This window comes from Elgaria multicarinata, chromosome 17 (genome assembly GCF_023053635.1).
Source record: "Elgaria multicarinata webbii isolate HBS135686 ecotype San Diego chromosome 17, rElgMul1.1.pri, whole genome shotgun sequence".
NCBI lineage: Eukaryota > Metazoa > Chordata > Lepidosauria > Squamata > Anguidae > Elgaria > Elgaria multicarinata.
Genome location: NC_086187.1, coordinates 23,763,398 through 23,790,207, shown reverse-complemented (window position 1 = coordinate 23,790,207; position 26,810 = coordinate 23,763,398). Strand labels below are relative to the sequence as shown.

Genomic DNA, 26,810 nt, shown 5'->3' with positions numbered 1-26,810 from the left:
GAATAGCACAAGTACACAAGCAAAAAAAGGTTTTCTTTGGCTTTTACAAATGAATGCTGCATTTTCCCTGTTCTAAAAAACTTGCTAAAAGTGTTCTTTAGATGAAGAAGCAGAACTGGAGGGTCACAACTCCATCTAACAAACCTGTAAACAACTGGTTTAACTTTTGTAAACTGCTCAGAGAGCTTCAGCTATGGGGCGGTATATAAATGTAATAAATAAATAAATAGGATAAATGCCTCATGTAGAAAAGCCATAATATGTTTTACATATTACTAAGAAACTAAACTGGGTTTTTGCTAATATAGTTTCACAAAGCTGCTGTTTTTTTGTTTTGTTTTCTGGGTCATGGGAATTTATCTTTAAATATATGATCACTGCAGGCCACTGTGATTTATTTAAGCCAGGGTGGGTTGCGGCACATGCTGGCACATGCTGGGTGATTTTTGTGTATTCACACCACGACTGTGGTTTCTGTTATGTGAGCCTGGCAATCCTGGGTTGTTGCCATCATTAACATCCTTAAAACAGCCCATGGATGGTTTGTTAACAATCTGAACTTTGCTGGGTTTGCACAACACAAACCACTTGAATGTCCAAAATGTCCACCTGCTAAGCCCCAGGGATGAATTAACCCACCATGCAAACCAGAGTGAAGATGAAGGAACCATGGCTGGTCCCATCTTTCCTTCCATGCTTCCTCCCTTGTTTCTCTACTTACCTCCCATCCTTTCAGTTGCAAGGACTCTCCACACCACCATTTCCTGGGCAGCGGTGGCTACTTCAGTTTCTGCTTTATCAGTGCATTGGAAGATAAACCTTCATCTTGGAGATCATGGTTGTAATACCATATTTGATTTCATTTTTAATCCCTTCTCTTTAGTTGCCATCTCTCAGTACAGTTCAGAGTCTTAAAATGCAGATCCCCCCAGTTCATTTGTATGAAGTAGAGATAGCTATAGCAAAAATTAGCATAGGAAGAAAAATTAACATGACCTTTAAGAAGAGCTAAGGATGGTTACCTAATACAGTTGTGATTTGCAGGCAAAGTAAAATGTGGAGTTTAAAAGGTGTTGTTTAAGGAACATTATTGTCCTTTCAGTACCAGGCACAGATCTTTATATTTTCCCAAACTTTTTAGATTCAGTTTTAATCCTGCGCTCAAGCGTTTCATGCCGATTTTAGCATTTTGGTTTTTAGCTTATTTTTGTCTCTGTGTTTACATTTTAAATATTCTATTCTTTTTTGTTTGTAAAGTACTCTTAGGAGTGGTATGCAAATACTTATAATAAATTAATGTACAGAAGGAAAGGCACAGAGTTTAAAACAGGCAGGGCTCATAGCTTGGCAGTTAATACCATGTTTTCAGTTTAGCATATGAAATCTACACAGACCATACTCCTGATAAAATGCCGGCTCTTTTATTGAAACAAATAGGAGAAATCATTTCCCCCCTCTGGAGACTGCTCAAACAACTTAGAAATAAAGATAAATAATGAAAATCACAACACTTATATTATTTGACAGGGAAGTGGCCAAACACAGATGCAATGTAAGTCATCCAGTGTTCAAAGCTTTGCTAAAACGGTTTAATTTCCCTTGTGAAGAAAGTTTGACTGCAATCCTTTTAGCAGCTCATGTGAGAACACAGGCAACTTAATTTGAAGGGGCTTCCTCTTGTGGACGTTAGCAATAGGATAGTCACAATTCCCACAGTGCTCTGTATTCCGCTTGACAACAGGTTTCATTTCTTGTTTAGATTTTCAAACATTTTATTAAAAGATCTAGATGCTTGTACAACAACGCTAAATCATCATGGTGTGTTCTACCAAGACAGAATGAGGAGTCATATAAGAGAACTGTTCCATATAAACGAGTTAGCAATAAGGAAGGCATCTTCATTTGAGGGTTACAGTATTAAACAAGATTATAGAAGGATCAACTGTGTTGCATGCCTAGGCAAAGTTATAAAGCCCATTCCGTGTTGCGGACAAGTTCAGCACCTTGTGTCTGTAGCACTGATGGTGTCAGCATGCATGCACCATTGCCTTTCCAAGTATTGAATTGGTTCTGCTCAGCTGTGTCAGCTAACAGCTAATCAAGATGTTTCCTTTACAAGCGTTTGTATTTAGCATGTTGCTTTGACAAACATGTCATTGGGCTGGTGCGGCCTTAATGCTGCCGATTGCTTCACCACGGTTAAGCACTCAAGAGCCGGCTGCCGGATTGCTCCCAACTTTCCTCCCTCCCTTCAGCCTGTCTCTTCTGGAACGTGAATTCCTGATGCCAGCCTTAAGTGCAGTTAAATGTTACATCAGCCACGATGTTAACTTCACCTAACATCCATCCAATTCTTTAACAATTTAAGACCCCGCTCAGCAACTAACTTTTTAATAGTGGCTGTATTTTCAATTGAGCAAGGGCTGAAGGGACAGCAGCATTGGCTTTTCCCATTGATTCCTTCCCAGAAGAAGCCAAGATGCAGAAGATGTGCTCTTTAGTTGCTACTTGCACCAGTATGAACAGTGAGGGCATTCCCCTGCCCCAGGATCCTTCCTTGATGCTTCTGTCGCAGGGACCAAGCATTGCCGGGCAGGGTCAGGGAGGTATTTATAGAAACAAATTTCCAGATCTTGTAAGATAAGGGTAGCATTCTGAATAGTGAGGGGGTTGCCCTTCTCTAGAAAAGAGTGTAAGTCCTTGTTCTGTGGAACTATGAGTTGTAGTTTGCGAGGCGGAGAATGTGTCGTGGGCCCCAACAGTTGTCAATACTGTTATAAACCATTTTAAGGCAGTAGTGTAGATCCTGCCCTGTGTTGGCTCTTCTCACCCTAGGTTGGGTGTTTCGCTTGCCGCCTCTGTCATTTCTCCTCCCTAAGAGATCTCTGGGATTAGAGGCTGGGATAGAGGCCAAGTGGGGAGTTTCTGGGAGCAGGATTTGGCCTGTGCATTTTGAGTCACTTTATCCATACTTTACAGTTGTATGCTAGTAGCTTAACATTTCTTTCCTTTCGTATGGCGTTTGTGCTTCCTCTCCTGGTAGGCGGAAGCAATTGTGTGACTGAGTATCAGATAGGTTAAATCCGGAAAGGTTACCTAGTTTATTTATTTATTTATTACATTTATATCCTGTCTTTTTCCTCCAAGGAACCCAAGGCAGCATACATAATCCTCCTCTCCATGTTATCCTCACAACAACAATCCTGTGAGGTAGGTTGGGCTGAGAGTCTGTGACTGGCCCAAAGTCACTCAGTGGGTTTTCATGGCCGAGTGCGGACTAGAACCCAGATCTCCCAACTCCCAGTCCAACACCTTAGCCACTACACCATACCTAGTTAAATGTGTTGCTTTATTGGATTGGTCAGACATGTTTGTCCCTGTCGCCTTTTGCTCACTTTGGGGTACGATCATACAGACAGTAAGTTCCCAAGCTTGTAATGGTGCTATCTAGAAGAAATCCATAAAGGGAGTGAACATGTTCCTGTCTCACTTAAAATCTAATTTAACCCTTCTTTTCTCGTACTAGTGGCAGGAATAATAAAATCAGTCTTTTGACACTGGCAAAGTTTAGTTAAGAAGCAAAACATGTTTATTTGGTTATTTTAAACTGGAAATCAATTCCCCTGCTTATGTTGATATTCCTGCAGCGAAGTGATAAGGATATTTTTAATGTTTCCCAGCATCTGCTTGTACATTTCAGTGTGCTGCAGGATTAGTGGATAGCTGATGCTGCTGTTACATAAATGTGAGCAAGTAAAGTGAGATCCTCATTACAGAGTGAAGTGGATAATATGAGTCAGTAACTGAGGGTGATGGAACTATGTATACTGTCCATTAACTCAGTAATAGTGCCTCTTCTTCTCCAGACGAGGGGATTCGCAGGCACCAGCATTTTGCTGTGTTACATGAGCAAATCCCCAAAGCCTCAGCAGCAGAAATGTCTGCAAGTTGAGAGATAAATATGTGAAGACAGATGCAGTGAAGACTGTGTTGGAATTACAGGCATTCAGTTCTTGGCATGGCTATTATCAAAGTCCCTGGCAAGGTGAGGAGCATCAGCATTCTGTTCACAGCTCCAAAACAGGATGGCACGTTGCTAACTTGCAGGCAATGCTCATATTTAGTCTAGTTTGCAAGAGCTTTATCCTTGTATCTTACATGTCTTCAGTGCTGCATAGATGGGTAAAAGTTGTCTGTATTTACTTCCCAGAGTTCAGTGTTACATTTTGACTGTCGAGTGGGTTATCAGTAACCAAGAGATAATCCCATCAGCTTTAGCCACAGAATAATCAAGCCCAAGCAGAGCATTTGATTAATTTCTGAGATCTCTATTTCTCCAGGAGCAAATATTTTTGTTTAGATAGAGAAGAGGAAGGGGGGCATGAACCATTATTAAGAAATCAGACTAGCTCAAGTATTCAATAGCAATTCTTACTCCTTCAATTATAATGGCGTTCAGAATTTGTTTCTTTCATGGTGACATGTGAGAAATATTTAGTTTAGTGAAGTATTGGGGGTGGGGGTTCGGGTAACAGGGTCCTCTGAAGACTGACATTATTCATAGTGAAATCTTCAGCTTGAATCATGAGTAGCCCATAACCAGGGTTTGCAAACTCTCTTCAAATCCTCATTTCAAACTGTGGCAATTCCGGTTAGTGCTAACCATGACCAGCGCTGATGGACACACAATTCTACACCATTGTTCAAAGCATGAGAAGGTGGGGCAGGGGAAGAGGGAGGGAGAGGAAGTGGCTGTTGCCCTTCTGATCAATCCATGCTTAAGAATCATAGAATCATAGAATAGCAGAGTTGGAAGGGGCCTATAAGGCCATCAAGTCCAACCCTCTGCTCAATGCAGGAATCCACCCTAAACATTAATCCACCTGACAGATGGTTGTCCAGCTGCCTCTTGAATACCTCAAGTGTGGGAGAGCCTACAACCTCCCTAGGTCACTGGTTCCATTGTTGTACTGCTCTAACATTTTTCCTGATGTCCAACCGGAATCTGGTTTCCTGTAACTTGAGCCCATTATTCCGTGTCCTGCACTCTGGGAGGATCGAGAAGAGATCCTGGCCCTCCTCTGTGTGACAACCTTTCAAGCATTTGAAGAGTGCTATCATGTCTCCCCTCAATCTTCTCTTCTCCAGGCTAAACATGCCCGGTTCTTTCAGTCTCTCTTCATAGGGCTTTGTTTCCAGACCCCTGATCATCCTCGTTGCCCTCCTCTGAACACCCTCCAGAGATCGAGGACATTGTTTGCACTGCAACATTGTTCTGTGCACGTAGGGAAGGGAATTTGAATGCTGCTAGTGTGTGTTGGCTCAATATACTGAGGGACACGGTAAGTATTAAATCAAGGATAAGCAGTAACGAACTATTCTTATAATCTGTGGTCTGCATACTAGGGCATGGTGTTGTGAGCTTCGGCTATTGAGCAGCATAAAAATGTAATAAATAAGTATGTAGTAAACCTTGTTACTTGATTGTAAGTTCTCCAAGACAAATAAGGGTCTACCTGCCCATTTCTTTGTTTGTGTTTACAAACAATGGATATTTTTGGTCCTACATACTATCGTTTTTGTACCCTGTGTGAACCTTTCCCCTCTTTTTGTACAATATCATTAAAAATAATATTCCCAATAGTAGGAAATGGGGAGAAACATTGTAAAGGAACAGAAAGCATACCTTTGAATAATGTTACCAAGCTGCTTATTTGAAAATCCAACTGTGATGTTATTGAACAGGATATCAAAAATAACTTCCTAAAAGTGCTGTTTATTTTCTTAACATGGCAAAGCATCTTCTAATATTTGCTTATTAAGATTTTAAATAGTTTCTTGGTGCCCTAGTTCTTGTGAATATCTTTGTATTGCACTCTTTGGATTTTAAATGATAGGTGTTATTTCTACTTACATTTCACATTATCTTGAGCTTATAGAAATCTGCGGCTAATGATATTTAAGCTGTACCTTCTCATTACATTTTATAACCAGGATATTGTAGGTGGATAGATGTTTAATTGATTGATCCTGGGCTGGCTTTTTATTTAATAGAGATTTATTATAAATTTGACATAGCAGTTGTACAGAAATGACTGCAGAGAATAGGCGTGTTCCAGAGAAGCTCACTCTCAGTGCCTTGTGTTCAATGATGGGACTGAGTCTCTATTGGCACCTGCCTGACCTCCAGGGGCAGGGAGTTCCAAAGAGAAGGGCCCATCACACTAAAGGCTCTTCTCCTGGTGGACTCCAGTCGGGCCATAGGTCCATGTGGAACCACCAGGAGCTTGCCCTCTAATGACCCCAGTGACTAGGCAGGTCGGTGAGGGAGAAGGCACTTTTCCCGGTATCCTGGTCCCAAGTTGATTAGGGCATTGTGCACTAGTGCCAAAACCTTAAACCTGGCCTGGTAGCCAGTAGGCAGCTAGTGCAGTTCCCTCAGCAAAGGAGTTACATGCTGAAAAGAGGGAGCTCTTGACAAAGCCAAGCTGCTGCATTCTGCACTTGCTCCAGGTTCCAGAGCAGCCTTAAGGGCAGCCCCACATAGAATGCATTGCAGTCATCCAGTCTTAAGATTACTAATGCTTCTACCACAGTGGCAAAGCTATCCCTGTCTAGGTGAGGCTGTAAAATTGCATGTAATTAGGCTTTATTCAATAATGCATGGGGGCTCAGATGCTGGGCAAAAGACTTTCTTCTCCACTTCTCCCTTTTCCTTTAACCAAACCCTGTCTGACTCTGGCCTTAGCTAGACCTAAGGATGATCCCAGGCAAATGGAGGGGTCGTCCCTGCCTGCTCCTGGGATCCCTTGTGTGTCATTTGGATGTACAGGGATGATCCCAGGATGTTCCCGGGATACAGGCCTCTCTCTGTCTCTCTCTCTGTCTCTCTCTCTCTCTCTCTCACACACACACACACACACACACACACACACACACACGATTAAAGGGAGAAAGTTCTGACAAGAGAGGAAAATTGTCCTGCAAACTATCCAAAGCAGAAGCAGCACTGAAAAACGTTTCTCTCAACATCTTTTCATAAGTACTATTTGAGGATGGCACATTCTCAGTCCCAGAAGTTCCTGAAGAGATGTATTTGACAGGATATTGGATAAAAATTATGAGGACTTTAGGACTAGAATTGTGAGGACTCGGCAAAACCCCCAGCTTTCTTGCACTTCCCTTTAAAATAGAAAAGTACCTTCTGGCAGAACACAGAAACGTTTGGGAAACCGATGGCACTGAAAGGCAAAGTCCCACAATACTTCCCGCAGCAGAAAGCTCAGGCTGATGCTGCATCCTGAAGGCGCAGAAATTGAGCGTTAATCAGAGAGTGTCAGACATATTTACCAGGGAGTCTTGTATCTATGCTCAACCAGGGGCCTCCTTTGGTAGCCTGGGGAAAATCTCTTTGACTAACCTCTGAGCTGTTATGAGGATAATATGGCATAGTCCCCCTGCACACTGTGCTCAGGTTTTGGAGAAGGCCAAGTTACAAGCACAATAAATATTATTCCCCAAATAATAGTACTTTTTGCTCTTCAAAGTGCACATTGCAAAAGCACATTAGAGAAATGGTTGCCTCTATGTAGGAGGAGGGAGGTGCAGAAATATTCTAAAAGCTGGATTTTCTATCCATCTAAAATTTCTAGGCTATCTTTAAGGATGAATATTACTGTTACATGCCTTACAGGGGTAGGAAACATGTGGCTGACCAGATGTTGTTGGACTACAGCTTCCATCAGCCCCTGCCAGCATGGCAGTAGTCAGGGAGTTGCAATCCAACATATGGAGGGTACATGAAACATTTCTTGGGTCTCTCTTATTATTCCTTTTTTTGACAGGGTGATACTGCAGAAAGAGAATATACATGTTGATGCTATATTACGCCTTCCACTGGTTTTAGGATAAGGATGTTATGGGGTTGAAGTATATTTTATTAGGGTGAAATCCTATGCATGTTTAGACTGTAAAAAGTCTTATAACTCCCAGCATTCCCATGCTAGCTGGGAAATGCTCTGAGTTATAGGACTTTTTTCTGTTTAAATATATGTAGGATTTCATCCTTAATGATTTGGTGCCTTACTTTCATCATGAGTAACACTTTTATGGATCTTGCTGTTCAAATTTGATTTCTGCATGTTATAAATTAGTCTTAAAATCTTATTTATTTTGTTACGCTTTTGCTTAACTGCAGATATTTATGGTTTTAAGCCATTCCAGTGTGTCGTATTTAAGAAACATGGAATTGATTGACGAACTTGAAAATAACACGGAGAAAACATTTCAGGGAAGACATGATTATTTGGAGACAAAGATAAACATGCCCATTACAGTTTGTGTCTACATTTCATGCAAAATGTGTGGATTCAAGGGACATGGGGATTGTGATTTGTAACGTATTCCAACACAAAGCGTTGTTGAGAAAACTAGTGTATGAAGCAGAAATACCCACCCACCCACTGTGTGTAATCCAAGTGCTATTAAAGGAATTGAAAATGAACAGGCAAGTAGCAGTTGTCTATTCCCTGCAGTCATAACAGAATGTCTGTCAGGCATACAAAAAAGCATTAGGCAGAAGTAGGGGAAATTAAACTATAATAGTAATAATACTAAGAATTGAGAGAATCTTTTTTTTTTTGTACAACTTTTTAGTTCTTCAAAACTTTTAACTGTTTAGTCACTGATACATACTCTTAAAACAAAATGCCTTCTGCCATATACTTTGACACTGAGATAGGCAGGAAGGAGCATGCATCCAGAGGGATTTTGTAATGGGGAGCATTCACAGGAACTGTTGTGGTGACTGGTAATTCCTGAGGGCTCCCGTCTTTGAGCCCCACGGCCTGGCTGGAAGACAAGGGCTACCGCTGAGGCCAACCTTTCTCACCCACCCATAGCCCTGCGACATGAGTTGGGGGTGACACTGGAAGGTCTCCCTACCCCAAAAGGTACGGCCAGTGGGAGGGCGAATTGTACAGCGCCAACCCATGGGCCATGAATGGTTTGCCCTACTCAGAAAGGTCTGTACCAGGCCAGACTGGATGCTCTATAGGTTCACCCTTTGCAGATCTTTAATAAATGTGGCCCTGTTTAAACCCAAAGTTTTGCTTGTCATCTCTTTATTTACTGACCTCTGTCTTGCAAGAAATTTGATTTGAGTGAATATTGACTCCTCCTCCAAAGCAGAACTGTGCATGAAGGACTTTTAAACTTGGGGCAGGTTGGAAGATTTCTTTGTCCAGTCCTGATGTGCTTCTTTGTCTCCTGGAAGATGGAAGACAGCTTTACAGTATCTAGGAACACAGTTTCTCTGATCCTAAAGCATGGTATGTGCATGGTATCCACTGTGACAAACAGCTGTAATTGCCATCTTATTTTCCTTTTTTTAAGGGGACAGGTGCCATTAAGTGTAAGTGTGGATTTTTTGTTTGTTTGATAGATAAATGCTCTGAGTATCTAGAGGGAGAGGAAATCCCCCTGTCGTGATTTCCTGAGAATGTCATCCTGGAAGAGCACTCTGTAGTTTTCTCTTCTGTGATAGTATTCTAAACCAGGGATGGTTAGACTCTATTCTCCAACAAGGTGACTATTCTCCAAAGAGTTTCCCAGGGGCTAGAAATGGTTTGCCACAGAAGCTGACCTCTTTCAAGAAAAATACATGTGTTGAAAAATTGGTCTTCTGAGTGAAAGTATGAAACATTTTAACCATAGCCTTGATTCAAATTTCATAGAGTTATCTCAGGCTGTTAGTTGGCCATCCTTGATCCAGAGCATCCTAGGTCTGCAATTATATTCATAATTAAGCAGGTGTTTGGCAGAGAGGATATTGGGTCAAGCCAAATGCAAATGGAAGGTCTGGTCATCAACCCCCCCCCCCCCCCAGCATAAACAAATCCCAATTAGCTATGTTACACACCGTGCTTACTTTACCTTGTGTCATTAGGACCACAGAACTGCAACGTCTTATGTCAGAGCACGATTTCAACTCTTAAGATAACAAGCCCATCAGAACTAAGAAGCAAATGCAGCAGCACTGTGCTCTAATGCAGCAGCATAAACAGCAGTGGGACAAGCAAGCTTGGCAGTGTTAAAGCTTTTCTCAATTTATGGACTAAAACAATTGCTCTGTCATTAAAAATTCATCTCTGTCATTGTCACCTCATTCACCATCTGCTCACTAGGTTGCCCTATGACAAAGGATGTGTGTGTGTGTGTGTGTGTGTGTGTGCGTACTTCATTGCTAATTTGCTTTTTGCTCAGTGCAGTATTTTCAAGTGGGCTTGCCCGTGTAACCGTAGGGGAAAAAAAAACATCAATCACTTCCACAGAGGGCTCAATAAAAATTGAATACATCCATAGCATAGCAGGCTCTCATCATATATCTGAAAGCTAGCTCCTATTTTAATAACATAAGAGATTCTTTCCTTATAATAAAGGAGAAAGATTCTCTGTGAAGAAAGAATGTCACCTCATGATGGGAAAATAAGCTCACAGTTATTTGTATTTGAATACTGGTCACCAAAACTCCAAATACATATTGACTTTGTGTTCTTCTCTCATTTAGGCTGTTCCCTTTGAAAAACAGTGGTTTGGGAATAGTTTCAATAGCCAAATTGTGTACAAACATTCCTTATATATTTAACTAATTCTTACTCTTCTCCTCCCCAATGACTGCTAGATATGCCCTAAGTATGGTAGCAGTTGGGGGACACAAATACACTATACCACGTCCTAGAAACACAGGAGGCCTTAGGCAGGCTGCAACTCCTGGATAGTACCTTCATTAGGACCAACCAAGAACTCCTTTGTAATATGGATGTTATAGCAAAGGGCGATAATGCATACACACACACTTTCAAAATTAAAATAGCACTTCTTTCATGACACTTTAAATTGTATGTTTGGGATGGGATTGTGATGTGTGTAGAAGAGGAGGCCTGTGTTGTAAGTTTGCACTGGGACCCCAAAAAATCACATTTGGGTCCTGGCTATGTCCAGCTATGTCCAGGTATTTAGAGGAGTAAAATGAGTTGGATGTATATGGTCACTCAAAAAAACCACAGAAAATAGGTTCTGTTGAAATATAAGCCCCTTGGCCTCAGTAAGCTTTTTCCTTTGAATAGAAAATAGATTTTTTCCCCTGATGTTCCCATTGTTGGCAGTGTTTTGTATTTTATCTTTTAAAGGGTGCATTTGGAAGCTGCTGTGATTGTAAATAACAGAACATCCCCAGAGTGTGGATAACACTTGAGAGCTTGAATTCAAGTATGGCCATTATGAGTATTTTTGTCTCTTGGTCCGACTATTTGTCTCTTAGTATTTTAAAAATAAAATGAATAAAAGACTGGATTTTGGGTGATAATTATGCTCTTTTGGAATGGCGGCAAACTTGTAGCATAATGAAAATGCAACCATTTCATTTCATATCATTTTTGGCATCTCCCTTCCTTATTATGAAAAGTGCTTGTTTCTGAATAGCTTTTCTTGCTCAGTAAGTTGTTTATCCTTCATCAGGATCTTGTAATATGCCTGAAGCACTGCCGTTCCCTTGGCTGGCTGACACACACAGGTTCTGTTTTCATTGATCAGGAACAGAAGATGATCTGGTACTTCACTATAAAGAGAGGGAGAGAGAGAGACTAATTAGCTATGAGTTCTGGGTCTCAAGACCATGTGGATACTCCTTTATTGAAACTAATTTTAACTCCCCCTTCCTTCTGCAATTTGAGAGAGATTCAAGCTAGGGCAGAAATTGTGAAACCCTGTTTTGCTCCTGAAGCAAAGCTGAAATCCCCCTTTCTATGTAATATTTATCTTTGGGAGAATAGAATACCTCCTGGGTAATGCATACTACAAAGGGCACATCTGAAGGAACGTGACACAGCAACCTTGCTGAGGCTCAGAAAGTCTGGGGTGGTTCAGTGCTAGGATTAGAGATTAAAGACAGATTTTCATCCATGAATTTATCAATGGCTGTTAGACATGGTGGCTACATCCAGTCTTCAGGATCACAGAATGTATGTCTTTGAGTACCAGATGCTGGAGAATAACAATGGGAGGTCACTGTCTTCATGTCCTTCTTGTGAGCTTCCTGGAGATATCTGATTTCCACTGTGAGAAACAGGATTCTGGATTAAATGGACCTTTTGTCTGATCCCTTAGGGCTCTCCTTATTTTCTAGTCTAGGAATGCTATGTATACAATGGGAAAATGTGAATAAACAAATATTACCCAATAATACAACACACCTAAGAGTCAGGAACTCTTTTGCAACTTAATTTAGTATTTTATTTTTATTTTTAATACATAAAAGGAAAGGTGCATAAATACGTGTCCACATATATGAAGGGCAAATGCCATTCTTCAAAAGGTGTGGGATGTGTGGGTGGAAAGCTGCCAGAGCTTCGGCTATTGGGTGGTATAAAAATGTAATAAATAAATAAATAAAAATGAATAAATAATATTTTCCCCAGCCCTTAAAAAAAGTGCAAAGTTTCCCTTGGCACCAACTAGACCAGAATTAACTTGCAAGCCGGGCTAGTCAATTTCACCACTCTGTTGACATATATAAGAGTAGAGGAGGCAGGTTCAATTAAGAAAAGAGACCAACTGTCTCTGCTCATCCATTAGATTGTACATCTATCAAGCGTTATGCAGCATGATGAGGCAGAACTATGTTTGGTTAGTGCCTCGGTAGGAGGCCACCTGGAACCCTTATGTATGCCACCTGGAATTCCCTGGAAGAAAAGTGAGATACAGATGTAATAATGAAATGGAATTGGCCTCTCCCTCAATTTCCCTTTTTCTAGAACAGGAAGTTCCAACCTGACAGTAAACAACTAAGCTTTGCAGAAACCATACCAAGTTGTACTTTAATAACGTTGCATAACTGTACATTGGCTCTTCATGTGTTAAAAAGTGGTCGATCCTTGATCCTTAACATTTCCATGTTGTAAATATTCTACCATCTCATTATTGAGTTGCTTACTCCTTTCCCAACCTTGCCATGCCCTAACACCAGACATTATTTATTTTGCCTGGTTCTCTCCGGATAACTCCTGCACGACTTATTTTTGGTTGTCTCTCTCTTCCTTGTTTTTGGGCTATGCTGTAAAAGGTCAAAAAATCCTGATCGCTGTGCTTTCCCACTACGGTTGAATTCTGGATTTGACAATGAGCCATGCTTCTGTTCTAGTTTTGCACTGATGGATGAATGTCAAATAGCAGCATCGTTGCAAACATCTCTCCAGGTTGACAGTCCCAGTGGAAGATGGCTGTCATGAAAATTCGAGTTCATAATGGATGAGTGCGTGTTTCAGGAAATTTAGAGCAGTCCCATAGTGGGTTCTGGAGGTGAAGATTGAAATCAGCAGGACAATCCAGCGAAAGTGAAGCATTTTTAAGTCCCCTTGATTTCAGTGGCAAGTTGCCCATTGGTTTCAGTTTAAGCAATCTTTCTGCTGAGATCAATGAGATTTTAGCTGGATTTTGCCCAGCATTTTTGATTAAAAGTCAGCAAATAACGGGATAGTGGTTAGAAGCATCTTGTCCTGAACTTTTAAAGAGAACAATATATATTTGAATTCAAGATGACACAGAAATCAGCTGAGGCAGGGGCCTGAGATGGTCTTTCCCTGCCTGCCTGCCTGCCTCTCTCTTCTCTCTTCTGTGCATGAAGTGAAATATACCCACACAGGGCCAGTCCAAGACATTTTGCTGTGGGACAATATCATCCACTGCACCTGAGTTACAGCAGACTGCCTCAGGGGTGCAGGACGGGCCCCGTGAGACACATGGCTCTGTTCTCCAATACCTTGCCCTCACTCCTTTCCCAACACCATTTGCAATGTGAGGTAGCTGCCTCACTTTGCCTAACGGTAGGGCCAACCCTGTACACACGACACTGCAGAGGACTGTCTTTTAGAGAAGCTTGTCTGCCATTAGTTGTTTTCTCCTTCAGTGACCCTTGATATGCATCTAACTGATCCCCAGAACATAGTTAAAAACAAGTGCTTTATAAGGGATAGTGTGATACAAAGCTGTACTGGACTTACTTTTAAAAAGCCTTTAAGGGGGGAAATATTTAAATGAAAACGCAATGGATAATTAGTGACAAGTATATTTTTGTGACAAGCTCATGTCAGAAAGTCTTTGTCAGTGGATGACAATCCTGTTGGGAATCCATGAGTAATTACATTGTCGTTGCCCCATAATCTCCTCATTTCTTAGTAAAATCACTCTCCCTGAGTCGCCTAAGTCCTTGTGTAGAAGGATCAGCGCCAGTTAGACATGATATAAACTGAAGTTTTTATAAGGCACAGAGACTTTTTCTCTCATACACTGGCATTTGGTATTGCACAAAGACAAGCTTCATAGCTGTATTAGCTGTGTGGCACCACTGGAAAAGGGGCTTTATCTAGGCCTTTTCACACACACAAAAAGAATGCACTTTGGCTCCTAAGCAGATGGCTCTGTCATAAGTATAGGCTAAATCAGGTTATGCTATGGCTTGGAGTTTATTGTGCTATGATACAGTAATCCGGCATTATCTGTTTATCATGCAGTCACTAAAAAGCTAGCAAATGTTTAATTCTCCAGGAGTTGGTCTCTTGGATTAAAAAAAAAAAAAAAAAAAAGCATGGGGGAAATCAATAATAAGGAAACTCTGAACTCTCAACTTCCTCTAGAATTGAATTATGGGAAAGAAATGTAAGGAACGTTCTCTAACTCCTCTCCTTCAGCGTTCATATAAAATCTAGTAGTAGCTGGGATGGAGATGGAGGACAACGGTTCACTCAAGAACAATAGTTTTACTGCTTTTAAATTATATATTGTTTTAACTTGGTTTATGGTTTAATTTGCTTTTAGCTGTGTATATTTACTGTTTTTATACTGTATGCTTTTATCTGTATGCTGCCCTGAGATCTTATTGATAAAGGATGGGATAGAAATGTTTTAAATAAATAAATAAATTATTTGAGAAATCTTGGGTTAAATCTAGTGGGGCCTCCCCTTGTTTTCCACTCCTCCGTGCGCCTTGCAAGCATGCTCAGGAGGTGGGCTGCAGGGTGGCAGGGGGAAATTGTTTCACCTGTGATACCTGTTCTGCTGGTGGACAGACAGGTTTGGATACAACCTCTTTTCTTGTTTTATACAAAACTCCTTTTAAAAAAAAGCCGAAACGAGCATCCTCGTTTTAGGAATAATAGGATATTCTATGGTTATTCATACAGAGGATTGTGTTAGCATAACTGTGAAGTTCCGCTGGTATATTTTTGATATCAATAAATATGGTGGTGGCCATTGTTAATTTGTATATGAATCCCCCCCTCCGGAAATTAACATGTTTGGCTTAAAATTTAATTCAGTCTGTGGCTTGTGAGCAGCAGCTCTTTTATAGTTATTAGTTAAAATTAATAATGGGTCATCAACATTGCAGCTTATTAAGATCTTCTGGAAGATAATAATCACCTAATCTGAATTTATATTTAATGCTTGCTCACTCATAGCTTGCTCACATATATGTTTGATCACAGATTCATTAATGTCAAGGAAAGAAAATTCTTTTCATGGTACTTCATATATTTAAATCTGACCAGAACAGAGTTGAGGTTCATTTTTGGCATTTTGATATTTTAGGAAGGATACAATTAAAAATATCAGGCAGACGGTGATGGAAAAGACATATCAGGCAGATGGTGATGGAAAGTCATATACTTGAGTCCCTGATTAGCCACTGCCAATGAGTCTAGACTAGTGGACTTCAACTGGTGGGTCGCAAGATCATTCAAGATGGGTTATGGCAAAGCTGTTGCCGCCATGTTAGGCATGGAGAAAATTGTGAAATGGGTCCCATGTTGTAGGTTTGGAGTCCAAGGTGGGTCCTGGTCCTGGACCAGTTGGAGATTGCTGGTATAGACAATAATGGGCTAAAAGTACAAATCAGCTAATCTGTTGTAAGGCATATTTTAGAGAATAAAAATGTGAAGCATGCTTATTTAAAGAAAAAACTAACTAGTGTCAATATCTTGTCTCAAAGTGCATCGGCATGTCTGGTTTTTTCCTTATTTCTGATAGAATTACTTGCTTTGTTTTTCCTGCTGTGATTAACATAGTTTTAATGTTAAAAAGCAGTAGAATTTACTATTATATTGGACTGATGCTCTGTTAGTATTTCAATAATGCATGTGAGGCCAGGTGTGCCATCTGGCAGGAAGCAAGCAAGTATTATTCCCCCCCCCCCCCCGTATGAGAGACATTGTTTTCGTTTTCCTCTCCACCTTCCATTAGATCCAGGGGCTCTGTTTCAAACCATCCTTGGAGGTTTATTTCACCTTCACCTTTGTTTTCCTGAAGACTCAACGTGTTGACGTATTCATTGGCATGCTGGTTTTTCTATTAGGCACACTTTTGCTTTTAAACACATCATACTTCTTTGCCAGTATTATCCTTTTATGCCACAGGTAAATTACTGACAGATTAAAACCAGTCTTTTATCCTCTTCTCCTCCAAAAAAGTCAAATAAGCTTAGCATCCTAGAATCAGGCTTTTGGTTAGAAAACTAGGGCGCTGGCATGAGTCAAAAGAGAAAACTGAAAATGGAAACTATCCCTTTGTCAAAATTAATGGTCATTTTTCAAAAACAATCTCATCACAGTCAAGGAAAAAAGTGTGCTTTTTCTAAGCAGTTTAATTTTAATCTTGCAAATGGGAACCACAACTGAGAAAGCTGTTTTAGGCCCATTTTGGGGAGTACTTATTTATTTATTTATTTATTTATTACATTTTTATACCGCCCAATAGCCGAAGCTCTCTGGGCGGTTCACAAAAGTTAAAACCATAATAAAACAACCAACATGTACTTCCGATTTTTCATCAATGAGCAGCATATTACAAACTTTGGCTAGATCTACACAGCTGCTTTTTAGCAGTATTGAAGTGGACGGATAACTGGTGGAGCACAATCCATACGCCATATACCACTTTCATCGTGTTAGATCCTTTTTATTTCACATTTGTAATAATTTGACACAAGATGTAGATCTGGCCTTTCTCCCTACAACTAAACTCTTGTCCACGTGCTAGTATATGCTAGGCTGCAATCAGATTAATCAGTTAGATTAATCCGTTTTATTTTTTTCAATGCAAGTGCTTATAAAAAGGCAGATAGTAAATACCATCTGAAAAGGCATTCCCCCTTCATCTCATGCTGGCAGGAACTGTCAGGAATGGCTGATCATTGCTCCATGTGGCAAGCCATGACACTTCATCTTCCCAGTGAAGAACAGTCTAGCTTGGCCATTGGCTCTTCCTGAACAAGAAGGAGTATAAGAGGGCTTCCTGTCTCAGTGGAACTTTGACTCAGGCCATAGCTAGACCTAAGGTTTATCCCTCGATCATCCAGGGGTCAAACCTGTTCATCTAGGTGACACACAGGGGATCCAGTGCTCAGGCAGGGGCGAACCCTGGATGATCCCAGGATAAACCTTAGGTCTAGCTGTGGCCCCAGTAACAAAAACTACCCGAGGCTCTTGTGCTTCTAGGCTTGCTCTTTGGTCCTGACTCGAAAGAACATAAGAGATGTGCTGGATCAGACCAAGGGTCCATCTAGTCCAGAATTCTGTTCACACAGTGGCCAACCAGCTGCCCACAGGTGCAACCACATCTTCCCAGCTTGTTCTTTGGTCCTGCTTTCTGGTTCGCCCTCCAATCCTGATTGCTTTTCAGCCCTGGCGTGCTCCACAGCACTGCTCACCACACAGCCCTGACACATGCACAGGAGAGATGCCTCTTCTAAGGTGATGCCTGCTACAACCCATGTGGGCATCATCTAAAGAGAATGCAGCTAGTCTTCTTGTTTCAGAATTATTGGTTTTTTAAAATCCATTTGCAAATTTAATGAATAGATCAATCATTTGATCAACTAAAATAGATATGACTATTTCTAGTCATGATGGCTATATATTATCCATCCTGTGGGCTTCATATTGGAGCATCTGGTTAGCTACTGTAGGAACAGAACTCTGGACTAGATAGGTCCTTGGTCTCATCCAGCATGTCTCTTCTTTTGTTCTTATGTAGGTTGCAGCCTGAGTAAATTCATGTCTCAATCGCTGCAATCTCTTCATTAATTACATTCCCTCCTTCCATTTCTCCCCATGTGAAGTACTTCAGCAAGCCCTGGCTGAATCTTCACGCCTTGTCATTTAATACCTGCAGTGGGTTTCTTTAATTTTCATATCAGTTTTATGGCTTTTGCCCTTAGATTTTAAGCCTTTAACCTTTCTCCCCTGACCTTGTTTCCCCAACTTCTAGCTAAGCAAGACATTAACATGTCCAGTTGGACACGAATCTTGCTCCGAACTTATTCTTCCACTCTCTGCACTCTGCTTTTTGAAGACGTGTGTTGGCAGTATGGAAATCTCTACTGCAAGATTTGGATTTGTTCAACAATGGGCGTAGATCTTAATTTTAAACTGGATGCTGATTGCTGACTAAATGTGGAACATTGTCTAGTATTACAGGCAAGAACAGAAATAGAGCAATTTTACAAGGGAAGTTTATAGTAGCATTTGTTAGAAGAAAAGCTAAACTTATGATAGACTTTGGTATTTACTGAATCCTCTGAGATGATTCCACCACTGACCTATGAGGTGGTCCAATTATAGCTGTCAATTAGTGACAGTTTGGCTCCCCCTACCCCTTGCATGACTTCTCAGCTGAGCATGCTAATTAGCCATTTGTACCACTTCGGTATATGAAACTGAGATAACTGCACAGGCCATAAATAGGGAATGTTTACCTCCTGAGATTCTTTTGCCTTTGATTTCTGTCTACACATCCTTCCCAAGCTGCCCTCCAACCCCGTGAGCTAACTGTGTGTTTAAATGCTAGCTTTTCCATAAAATTGTATTTACTGAGAGGAATGGCCTTAATTGTATTAATTAAAAGTTACAACTTGATGGTATCAAACTGCACAAGATGCAAGAAATGTGAGATAGGATTCACCAAAGATTTTATTTTTACCTTAGCTGTTGGGTAGGGTGACCATAGTTGGGAACCAAAAAGGAGGACAACATGGTCGCCCCCAAGGGGGCGTGTCCAGTACCAAGGGGGCGTGCCCACCCGAACATAGCCTTGGTCACGTCTGATTTTACAGCACACATTTAAGACAAATCTGTTCTACGTAACATCTTAATGTTAAAATCACTGAAATAAAGAACAAGTGAGAGATTCAATGTATCTGAAGTTAACGTCACTCACTCCTACTTTTGTAGGTTTTGCTGTACTTTGAAGCTTTTGCTATACTCTGTGTGTTACATTCTTCCCTTCCCTCAAATATATTTTCTGACTGTATCTTCACTCATCGCAAGCTGCTGTTGTTGTTAACAGGGTTTGCTACTGGCCCCAGATCTGTTTCAAATTTGGTATGGCTAAAGCTCTACCTAAATCCTATCATGGTACAAAGTTTCAGCTCTTTATCTTTAAAAATGACGATTTTAAGAATAATAATTTTAAAACCTCGATTTTAAAAAAAATCCTAAAAAATCAATGGATGAACAGATCTGTTTCAAATTTGGTGTGGCTAAAGCTCTACCTACATCCTATCATGGTACAAAGTTTCATCTCTTTAACTTTAAAAATGACGATTTTAAAAATAATAATTTTAAAACCTCAATTTTTAAAAAATTCCTAAAAAATCAATGGAAGAACGGAACTGTTTCAAATTTGGTGTGGCTAAAGCGCTACCCAAATCCTTTTATAGTGCAAAGTTTCATCTCTTTGGCTTTAAAAATGACGATTTTAAAAATAATAATTTTAAAACCTCAATTTTTAAAAAAATCTTAAAAAATCAATGGATGAACGGATCTGTTTCAAATTTGGTATGACTAAAGCCCTTCCTAAGAGCTACCATTGTGCCAAGTTTCATGTCTTTATCTTAAAAAATGATGGAGTTATAAGCATTTTTGTTAATTCCCATTAGAGCTGCTCTTTGGGGGGGAAACCCGGATTTCCCCTCCCCCTCCCGGATTTGCCATCCGGTCATATGGTCACCCTACTGTTGGGCTTCTATTTTTGTTTGGACAAGTGGTGATGGAGGGAAAGGTTAACCCCCTTTTCCTCTGTGCTGTTTTCTTCATCCAAATTGTGTTTATTTCATCCTAAGCTGCTATTAGGAGGATCATGTCAGCTACCTGTGGTTCCTTGCAAGAGGAAAAATGATGGGAAAGAAATGTAACAAACAAACAATATTAGTTCCATGGATGGGGTTCATTGGTGGGATTTAATTGAGAATAGAGTTTAGGCGGAAGGGTGAAAACACCCACTGACCAATCAAAACACCAGAAGCTGCTTAAAGATTTATTTATTTTTTAAACACCTTGGAGATCTGATTCCAAATCTCAAGCAATCCATGTAGTTTGCTGTGCAAGTGCTCCGTTTACAGTTTCTACGGTTAAGGTGCAAAGAAAGCAGAACTCGGTCTACATGGATTTGAGTTTTTCAAACAGTAGCCCCTCATGTTGAACAGCAAATTGCTTTTGAAATCAAAGGGGAGTTTCAAAAGCAAATGCTGGTCTGGCATGGGACTCTGTTAATAAATAAATAAATAAATAATTCCAAAGTCCCACTGAGCATGCATAAGTCCTTGGGCATGGCTAAAATAGTGCTTTGGATTCTAGTCTCTGGCCTTAGCTAGACTTAAGGATTATCCCAGGCAAATGGAGGGGTTGTCCCTGCCTGCTCCTGGGATCCCTGTGTGTCATTTGGATGCACAGTGATGATCCCGGGATATAGGCCTGGTCTAGCCATTTCCATTGTCACATTAAGCATCATACAAAATCTAAGGGCAGCCAGTTAGGGAAGACCTTGGTTGGGGAAGACCAAGAAATACTTTTCAGAGGCCTTCTGTCTTACTCATTGATGTATCTGAAGCTTAGCACTTTTCCTTAGCATTAGGTTATTTTGACATTTGTCTTCTGAATGCCACATAGAAGTCTGTCAGGTGTGAGGGGTGTGCATCTTTTGCAACGTAATTCTTCTTTTCCTAATTTAATACACATTTCCTCTCTCTCCCATCCCTCATAGAACCATCACGCTAGAAAATCAATTGGTCATCCTTGCAACATCAGCAGCAGATGCCGGGTGTTACTATGTCCAGGCAGTCAATGAAAAAAATGGAGAGAACAAGACGAGCCCATTTATTTACCTGAGTGTGACAAGTGAGTACTGATATTTTTACAAATGCATTCTGAAACAAGCTTCACACATAATGCAATAGACGTTCTTCCCATACAGAAAAGTAGCTTTAGCAGGGCATCACATCTGTCGTGTAACCTACAAAAAGCAGGACCCTGAGAGAAATTCAGCTTCTAAATGGTGAATGAATTCTAAATGTGTATTAAGCCAAACAGTCTCAGTCCCAGAGCTTTTAACCTGCCTCTTTCCTTAATGCAAATCATTTTTTAAAAAAACACAAAAAACAATCCCACACACATTTAGGTACATTTTGAATGAAATGCACATGTTTTTATAATCAATATTTCTAAAAGTTAGATTTTTATATCCTTTTCGTTCCATGCATTGACAGTTGCTACTGTTAGAATTTGGTTAAGAATACTTCTGTAAGGAGGAAGCTGCCATGGCCACTTGATGAAATATGCAAAGAAGTATGTATTATATATAGTTCCTAGAACTGTATTATCTGATTTCAGATGTTGAACATGATTAATGGTTACAGTTTTGGAACCTTGATACCTGAACCACTTCCTTGTGGTAAGATCTTGCGCATGATCTGACTGGTCTGAGACAGCTTGGTACAACTTCTGTTGTGTTGTTCTATCTCTTTGAAAGAGACAGTAGTATTGCGTTTCATAAAGTGAACCCCTGGGGTTGGGCCCAGCTGCTACCAGAAGACTGAAAATGGGGTCCATGTCACAGAAAGTCTTATCTGAAGGCTTACAAAGGAATTCCCCAAGGACGCTATTCTCAAACACTCTTAAACAACGGTAGTGATTTGAGTGGGCTCTGGGGTAATTTGCATGAAAACTCATGTAGGCCACGTAATGTCTAATGAAGAGGCCACGAACTGAGAAGCCAAACCTAGAATATCTTGCAGCTTTTGCCACAGATTCCCTGTTGTACCTTGTAAAATAGGCTTGATAATTAAGTTCCCCTCTGCCTTGCTAAGTTGCTCAAAAAAAGAAAGAAAGAAAGAAAGAAAAGAAAAACTTGAATAAAAGGTGCCTGCAATCTCTCTCTCTCGCTCATTTGTGTGTGTGTGTTTTTGGCAGCACAGGAAAAACAGCTATACTTAGAATTTAATGACACTCATTTATAAAGCTGGCTTTAATGGTCTGTATTACATAACCACTAATGCACTCTGCAGCTCATTTTCTGATCTTAATTAACGTTTGGGAATAGTCAGTCTGTGGCCATGTGAATAAAACATTTACAATACACCATAGGGAAGAAAGAATGGCATGGACATATAGAGAGGGAAACAAAATGAAGAGGGTTTTTTTTTTTAGAAGGGTGTGAAGTTCATGCAGGTGGTCTTTTGACTGATAGGGGAAAGATAATGATTACAAGAATAACAGGAAAAGTTGAGATCTAAGGAACATATTCTTTTTGCCAACAAAGAGGTTCGAATCTTGGTCTGAATTGCTTTGATGATACTTTAGTGCCAGAAACAGCAGGTTTCAGAGACGCTCATTAAGGTGTTAACTTTTTTTTTTAAAGTAAACAAGATAAAGGTGGATGCCTTGAGGTTACAAATGAGGAAAACAGAAAGAAATATACTGAACACAGTAGGCATAAATGAAGTTCACCTGGCTTGCAGTTAGGTGGAATATGTTCGTGAAAGTGTATGCAAAGATAGTGGAGGAGACTCCAAAATCACGAGGTGTACACAATTTTGTATTGTGTGGAGAATGTGGCTAGCAAGACATTTTTCTCCCTCTCTCATAATGCTAGAACCCAATAGGGTCATCCCATGAAACTGACTGGTGGGAGATTCAGGACAGATAAAAGGAAGGACTTCTTCACACAGCACAGAGTCAAACTATGGAATTTGCTTTCATAAGGCGTAGTGATGGATAGCTTTATAAAAGAGTTAGCCAAATTCCTGGTTGAGAAGAGTATTAGTGGCTACTAGTCCTGATGCTTCTATGCTATCTTCAGAAATCAAAGGCAGTAATCCTATCTACACTTGTTACACGGGCAGGAGAGTGCTATTGCACTCATTTCCTGTTTGTGGATTTCTCACGAGCATCTAGTCGGCCGCCATGTGAATAGAATGATCTGATCTGATCCAACATGGCTTGATCTGATCCAACATGGCTCTTCTGATGTTCTTACGTGCACAAATACACTTTAACATTTAAACATGCACAGAATTGATGCATCAATTTGGCAAAATACTCACGGAAATAAACGTAGATTTTCTAACAAAAAAAGCAGGGGGAACAAAGCTTGCAAACTGATACTGACTCGAATCGGAATGACCTTCATGAACTTCAGTGAGCGCCAGTCTTGCTGATTCACACATTCCTAGTGCTAGCTGGGGAAGCTCAAGTGGCAGCATTGGCCAAGACAATTTTACCTGCTTGGGCTGGTTCTCCAACTACGACCCTATCTTGCCTTGGACATTCATGCTTTGGTGACATCCAGGCTTTATCTGATGTGCTTTACATGGGGCTGCCTGTGAAGATGGTTTGGAAATTCCAATTGGTGGGGCTGGGCAAACTGGTCATATGACACCGAAACTGCCCTAGCTGTATTGGTTGCTTGCGCATTTTCCAAGTCCAATTTAAAGTGCTGCTTTTAATTTTTAAAGCCTTAAGTAGTTTGGGTGCAAGTTATTTGAATGACTAGCCGGCCTGTACTTTGAGGCCATCCCCAGAGGCCTTTCTTACTTGCTTACCACCAAGGGCCGTTAGGCTGGTGGGTACAAAGTGGAGGACCTTTTCAGTTGTGGCCCCGAACCTCTGGAATCATCTTCCATCAGGGTTTGTCACGCTCCTTCAGACTCTGAAGAACCGCTATTATGGCTGGCTTTCCCATAATCTGTGGGTTGAAAGGGTTTATTGGTATAAATTGTTCTTATAGTATTTTATTGTATATTTATTGCCTATTTGTATATTTCTGTATGTGTTTTTTTAAAAACTTGTATGATGCCTTGAGAGGGTTTCCCCTTAAAGGTGACCTAAAAATTATTTTAAATAAATAAAAGCCCAGCAGAACAGGACAAACCTCTCTGCCCATCTGAAGCATAGTCATCTTTCTATAGATGGAGTTCCCAATCTATCCATATTTATTTATTTATTGCATTATGGAACTATGACCTACTGTAGTGTGTAAAAAAAAAAACCCCACACACTCTAAGTGACTAGTTGCTGTGCTAAAGTCCCTAAAAATCAGTTTTTCCTTTCCTTTATATTTGGGAGATGAGTTGGAAGAAATTAAGGATTGTCTCTAAAAATTACTCTGAAGTGGATAGACAATTATCTCTAGACCAACAGTCGGTTATCTCTCTCTTGAGCAATGTGTCCTACTTTTAGAAAATTTAACAATGCAACCTTACATCTCTCTCCAAATGTTTTATGAAAAGACACAAAGAGTGGAGCTTCGGTAAATGACTGAAAAGACAAGTTTGCCAAAGGTGAAGTATCAGTAAGCTTTTCTGGCAGCCTGGATTGCTTTTGCAACACTAATCATCTGGAACTGCAATTTAGGTCCTTGCTGCTGGACTTCCTTGTTCAAGTTATGAAATATAGAGGTTCATGTCAGCTTAGTAGATATATTGGTAAATTAGATATTCTCGAGCCCAATTCATAATGTTGGGAGATACAATGTGTTTTGCAGACTTTGACATCTTTTTTTCCTGATGCACGCTTTGAAAAACGCAAAATAAGATTGATGAATTTTTTTAAAACCTTGCCAGCCAGCGGTTCTGAAGAGTCAAAAGATAATAAAGCCAATTATTATTTAACGAAGATAAATCGTCCTCCCAAGCATTGCAAGTGTACAGGAAAGATCCCAGTGTCCTGTAGATAAGATTAAAGTAGCGAGGGGACTGAAATTAAATTCTTGGCTTGCTTATATTGTAATTAATTTGAAATATAAGGATGTCATATTGGCTTGGCTAGTTTCCCTTTGTAATAACAAGGCATTTTGTCCCAGGGCATCAGCAGTGCAGAGCCTGTGCTAAATACCCTCTTGCTCAAATTTGTCTAATTATTAAATTAGTCTTTAATCATAAAGCATCTTTCCAAGAAGCAAATAGTCGGGGTTTCACCATGCTTAATTTAGTTGAAATTTGTCCACTTTGTCTTCCTACGTAGCCCATGGGATTTATCCTTGTGCCAGCAGCACTCTTATTTCCCTGAACGGCTACTGATTTGCATGACCCGCCCCTCGCCCGTGTCATTAGGAGAAATTAGCAGGAACCAAAGTAATCACATAATTCTACATTGACCAAGTGTGCAGTTGAAAACTCCAGGTATTAATGAATGTCTTCTCTCAAACTATCTAACAATAACATATGAATCTGCCTTTTTACAGATCTGCACCATTGGTCCATACTTATTTATTTCTAAGCATTCATACTTCACTCTTCAGCTGTAAAAGCTTCCAGAGCAGGTTACAGATCTAAGACAGACCCTGTGCTAAGGCTTATAGTCTAAAAATACACAACGCAAAAGAAACAAAAGGGATGGGGAGGGGAAAGGAAATGAAGGCAACTCAGGCACCAATTTTATGTACAACTACACAACATACATGCAGTGATAGACAGTAATAATCAACCCCATATATTTACAGATATATAAAAGACTGATGCATAACACCTGCATGGTCATCAGTGGCAAACTGGTTGTCTAACAAAATAATAATTTCCAATGTATAATATACATAAACCACAATCACAGTTTTTGGACACAATACAGTTCTGGTAATGGCTACAGTATGGTACCTTTTTAGACATATATTTATAATAGGAAGTTATATTTATTATTTTTTAGTTCTTAACATATTTATTATTTTCTAGTTCTTACCAACGTTGCAGGTTTTATTTATTGACAGGTCTCCACGGTTTATTTTCCTGTTTTCGCAAGAGCTTCATCGGAACAAACGCCACGACGAATCGGCTGAAAACCATAAATTATTGTGTGGTCGACAATTCCAGAGGTTATCATGGGGTAGACACCTCCGAATTGAAAAACAGCCGGTCTGCTTGTAACCTGAAAAAACGCGAATGGCCATTCGTCGTGGCGTTTGTTCCGATGAAGCTCTCGCGAAAACAGGAAAATAAACCGTGGAGACCTGTCAATAAATAAAATCTACAATGCTGATAAGAACTAGAAAGTAATAAATATGTTGTTGTTGTTTATTTGTTCAGTCACTTCCGACTCTTCGTGACTTCATGGACCAGCCCACGCCAGAGCTTTCTGTCTGCTGTTGCCACCCCTAGCTCCCCCAAGGTCAAGTCTGTCACCTCCAGAATATCATCCATCCATCTTGCCCTTGGTCGGCCCCTCTTCCTTTTGCCTTCCACTTTCCCTAGCATCAGCCTCTTCTCCAGGGTATCCTGTCTTCTCATTATGTGGCCAAAGTACTTCAGTTTTGCCTTTAATACCATTCCCTCAAGTGAGCAGTCTGGCTTTATTTCCTGGAGTATGGACTGGTTTGATCTTCTTGCAGTCCAAGGCACTCTCAGAATTTTCCTCCAACACCACAGTTCAAAAGCATCTATCTTCCTTCACTCAACTTTCCTTATGGTCCAGCTCTCGCAGCCATAGGTTACTACG

The 26,810-nt window shown here is 40.3% G+C and overlaps 1 protein-coding gene across 2 annotated transcripts in view; it reads left to right on the top strand.

Annotated features, from left to right (window-relative positions):
* Nucleotides 1-26,810, top strand: part of SDK1 (sidekick cell adhesion molecule 1) — a 563,777-nt gene that overhangs the window by 191,032 nt on the left and 345,935 nt on the right. For both annotated transcript variants that reach the window (XM_063143659.1, XM_063143658.1), the window contains exon 5: nucleotides 21,091-21,224. In XM_063143659.1, the coding sequence (XP_062999729.1) occupies nucleotides 21,091-21,224 (134 nt within the window). The remainder of the gene's footprint in view (nucleotides 1-21,090; nucleotides 21,225-26,810) is intronic.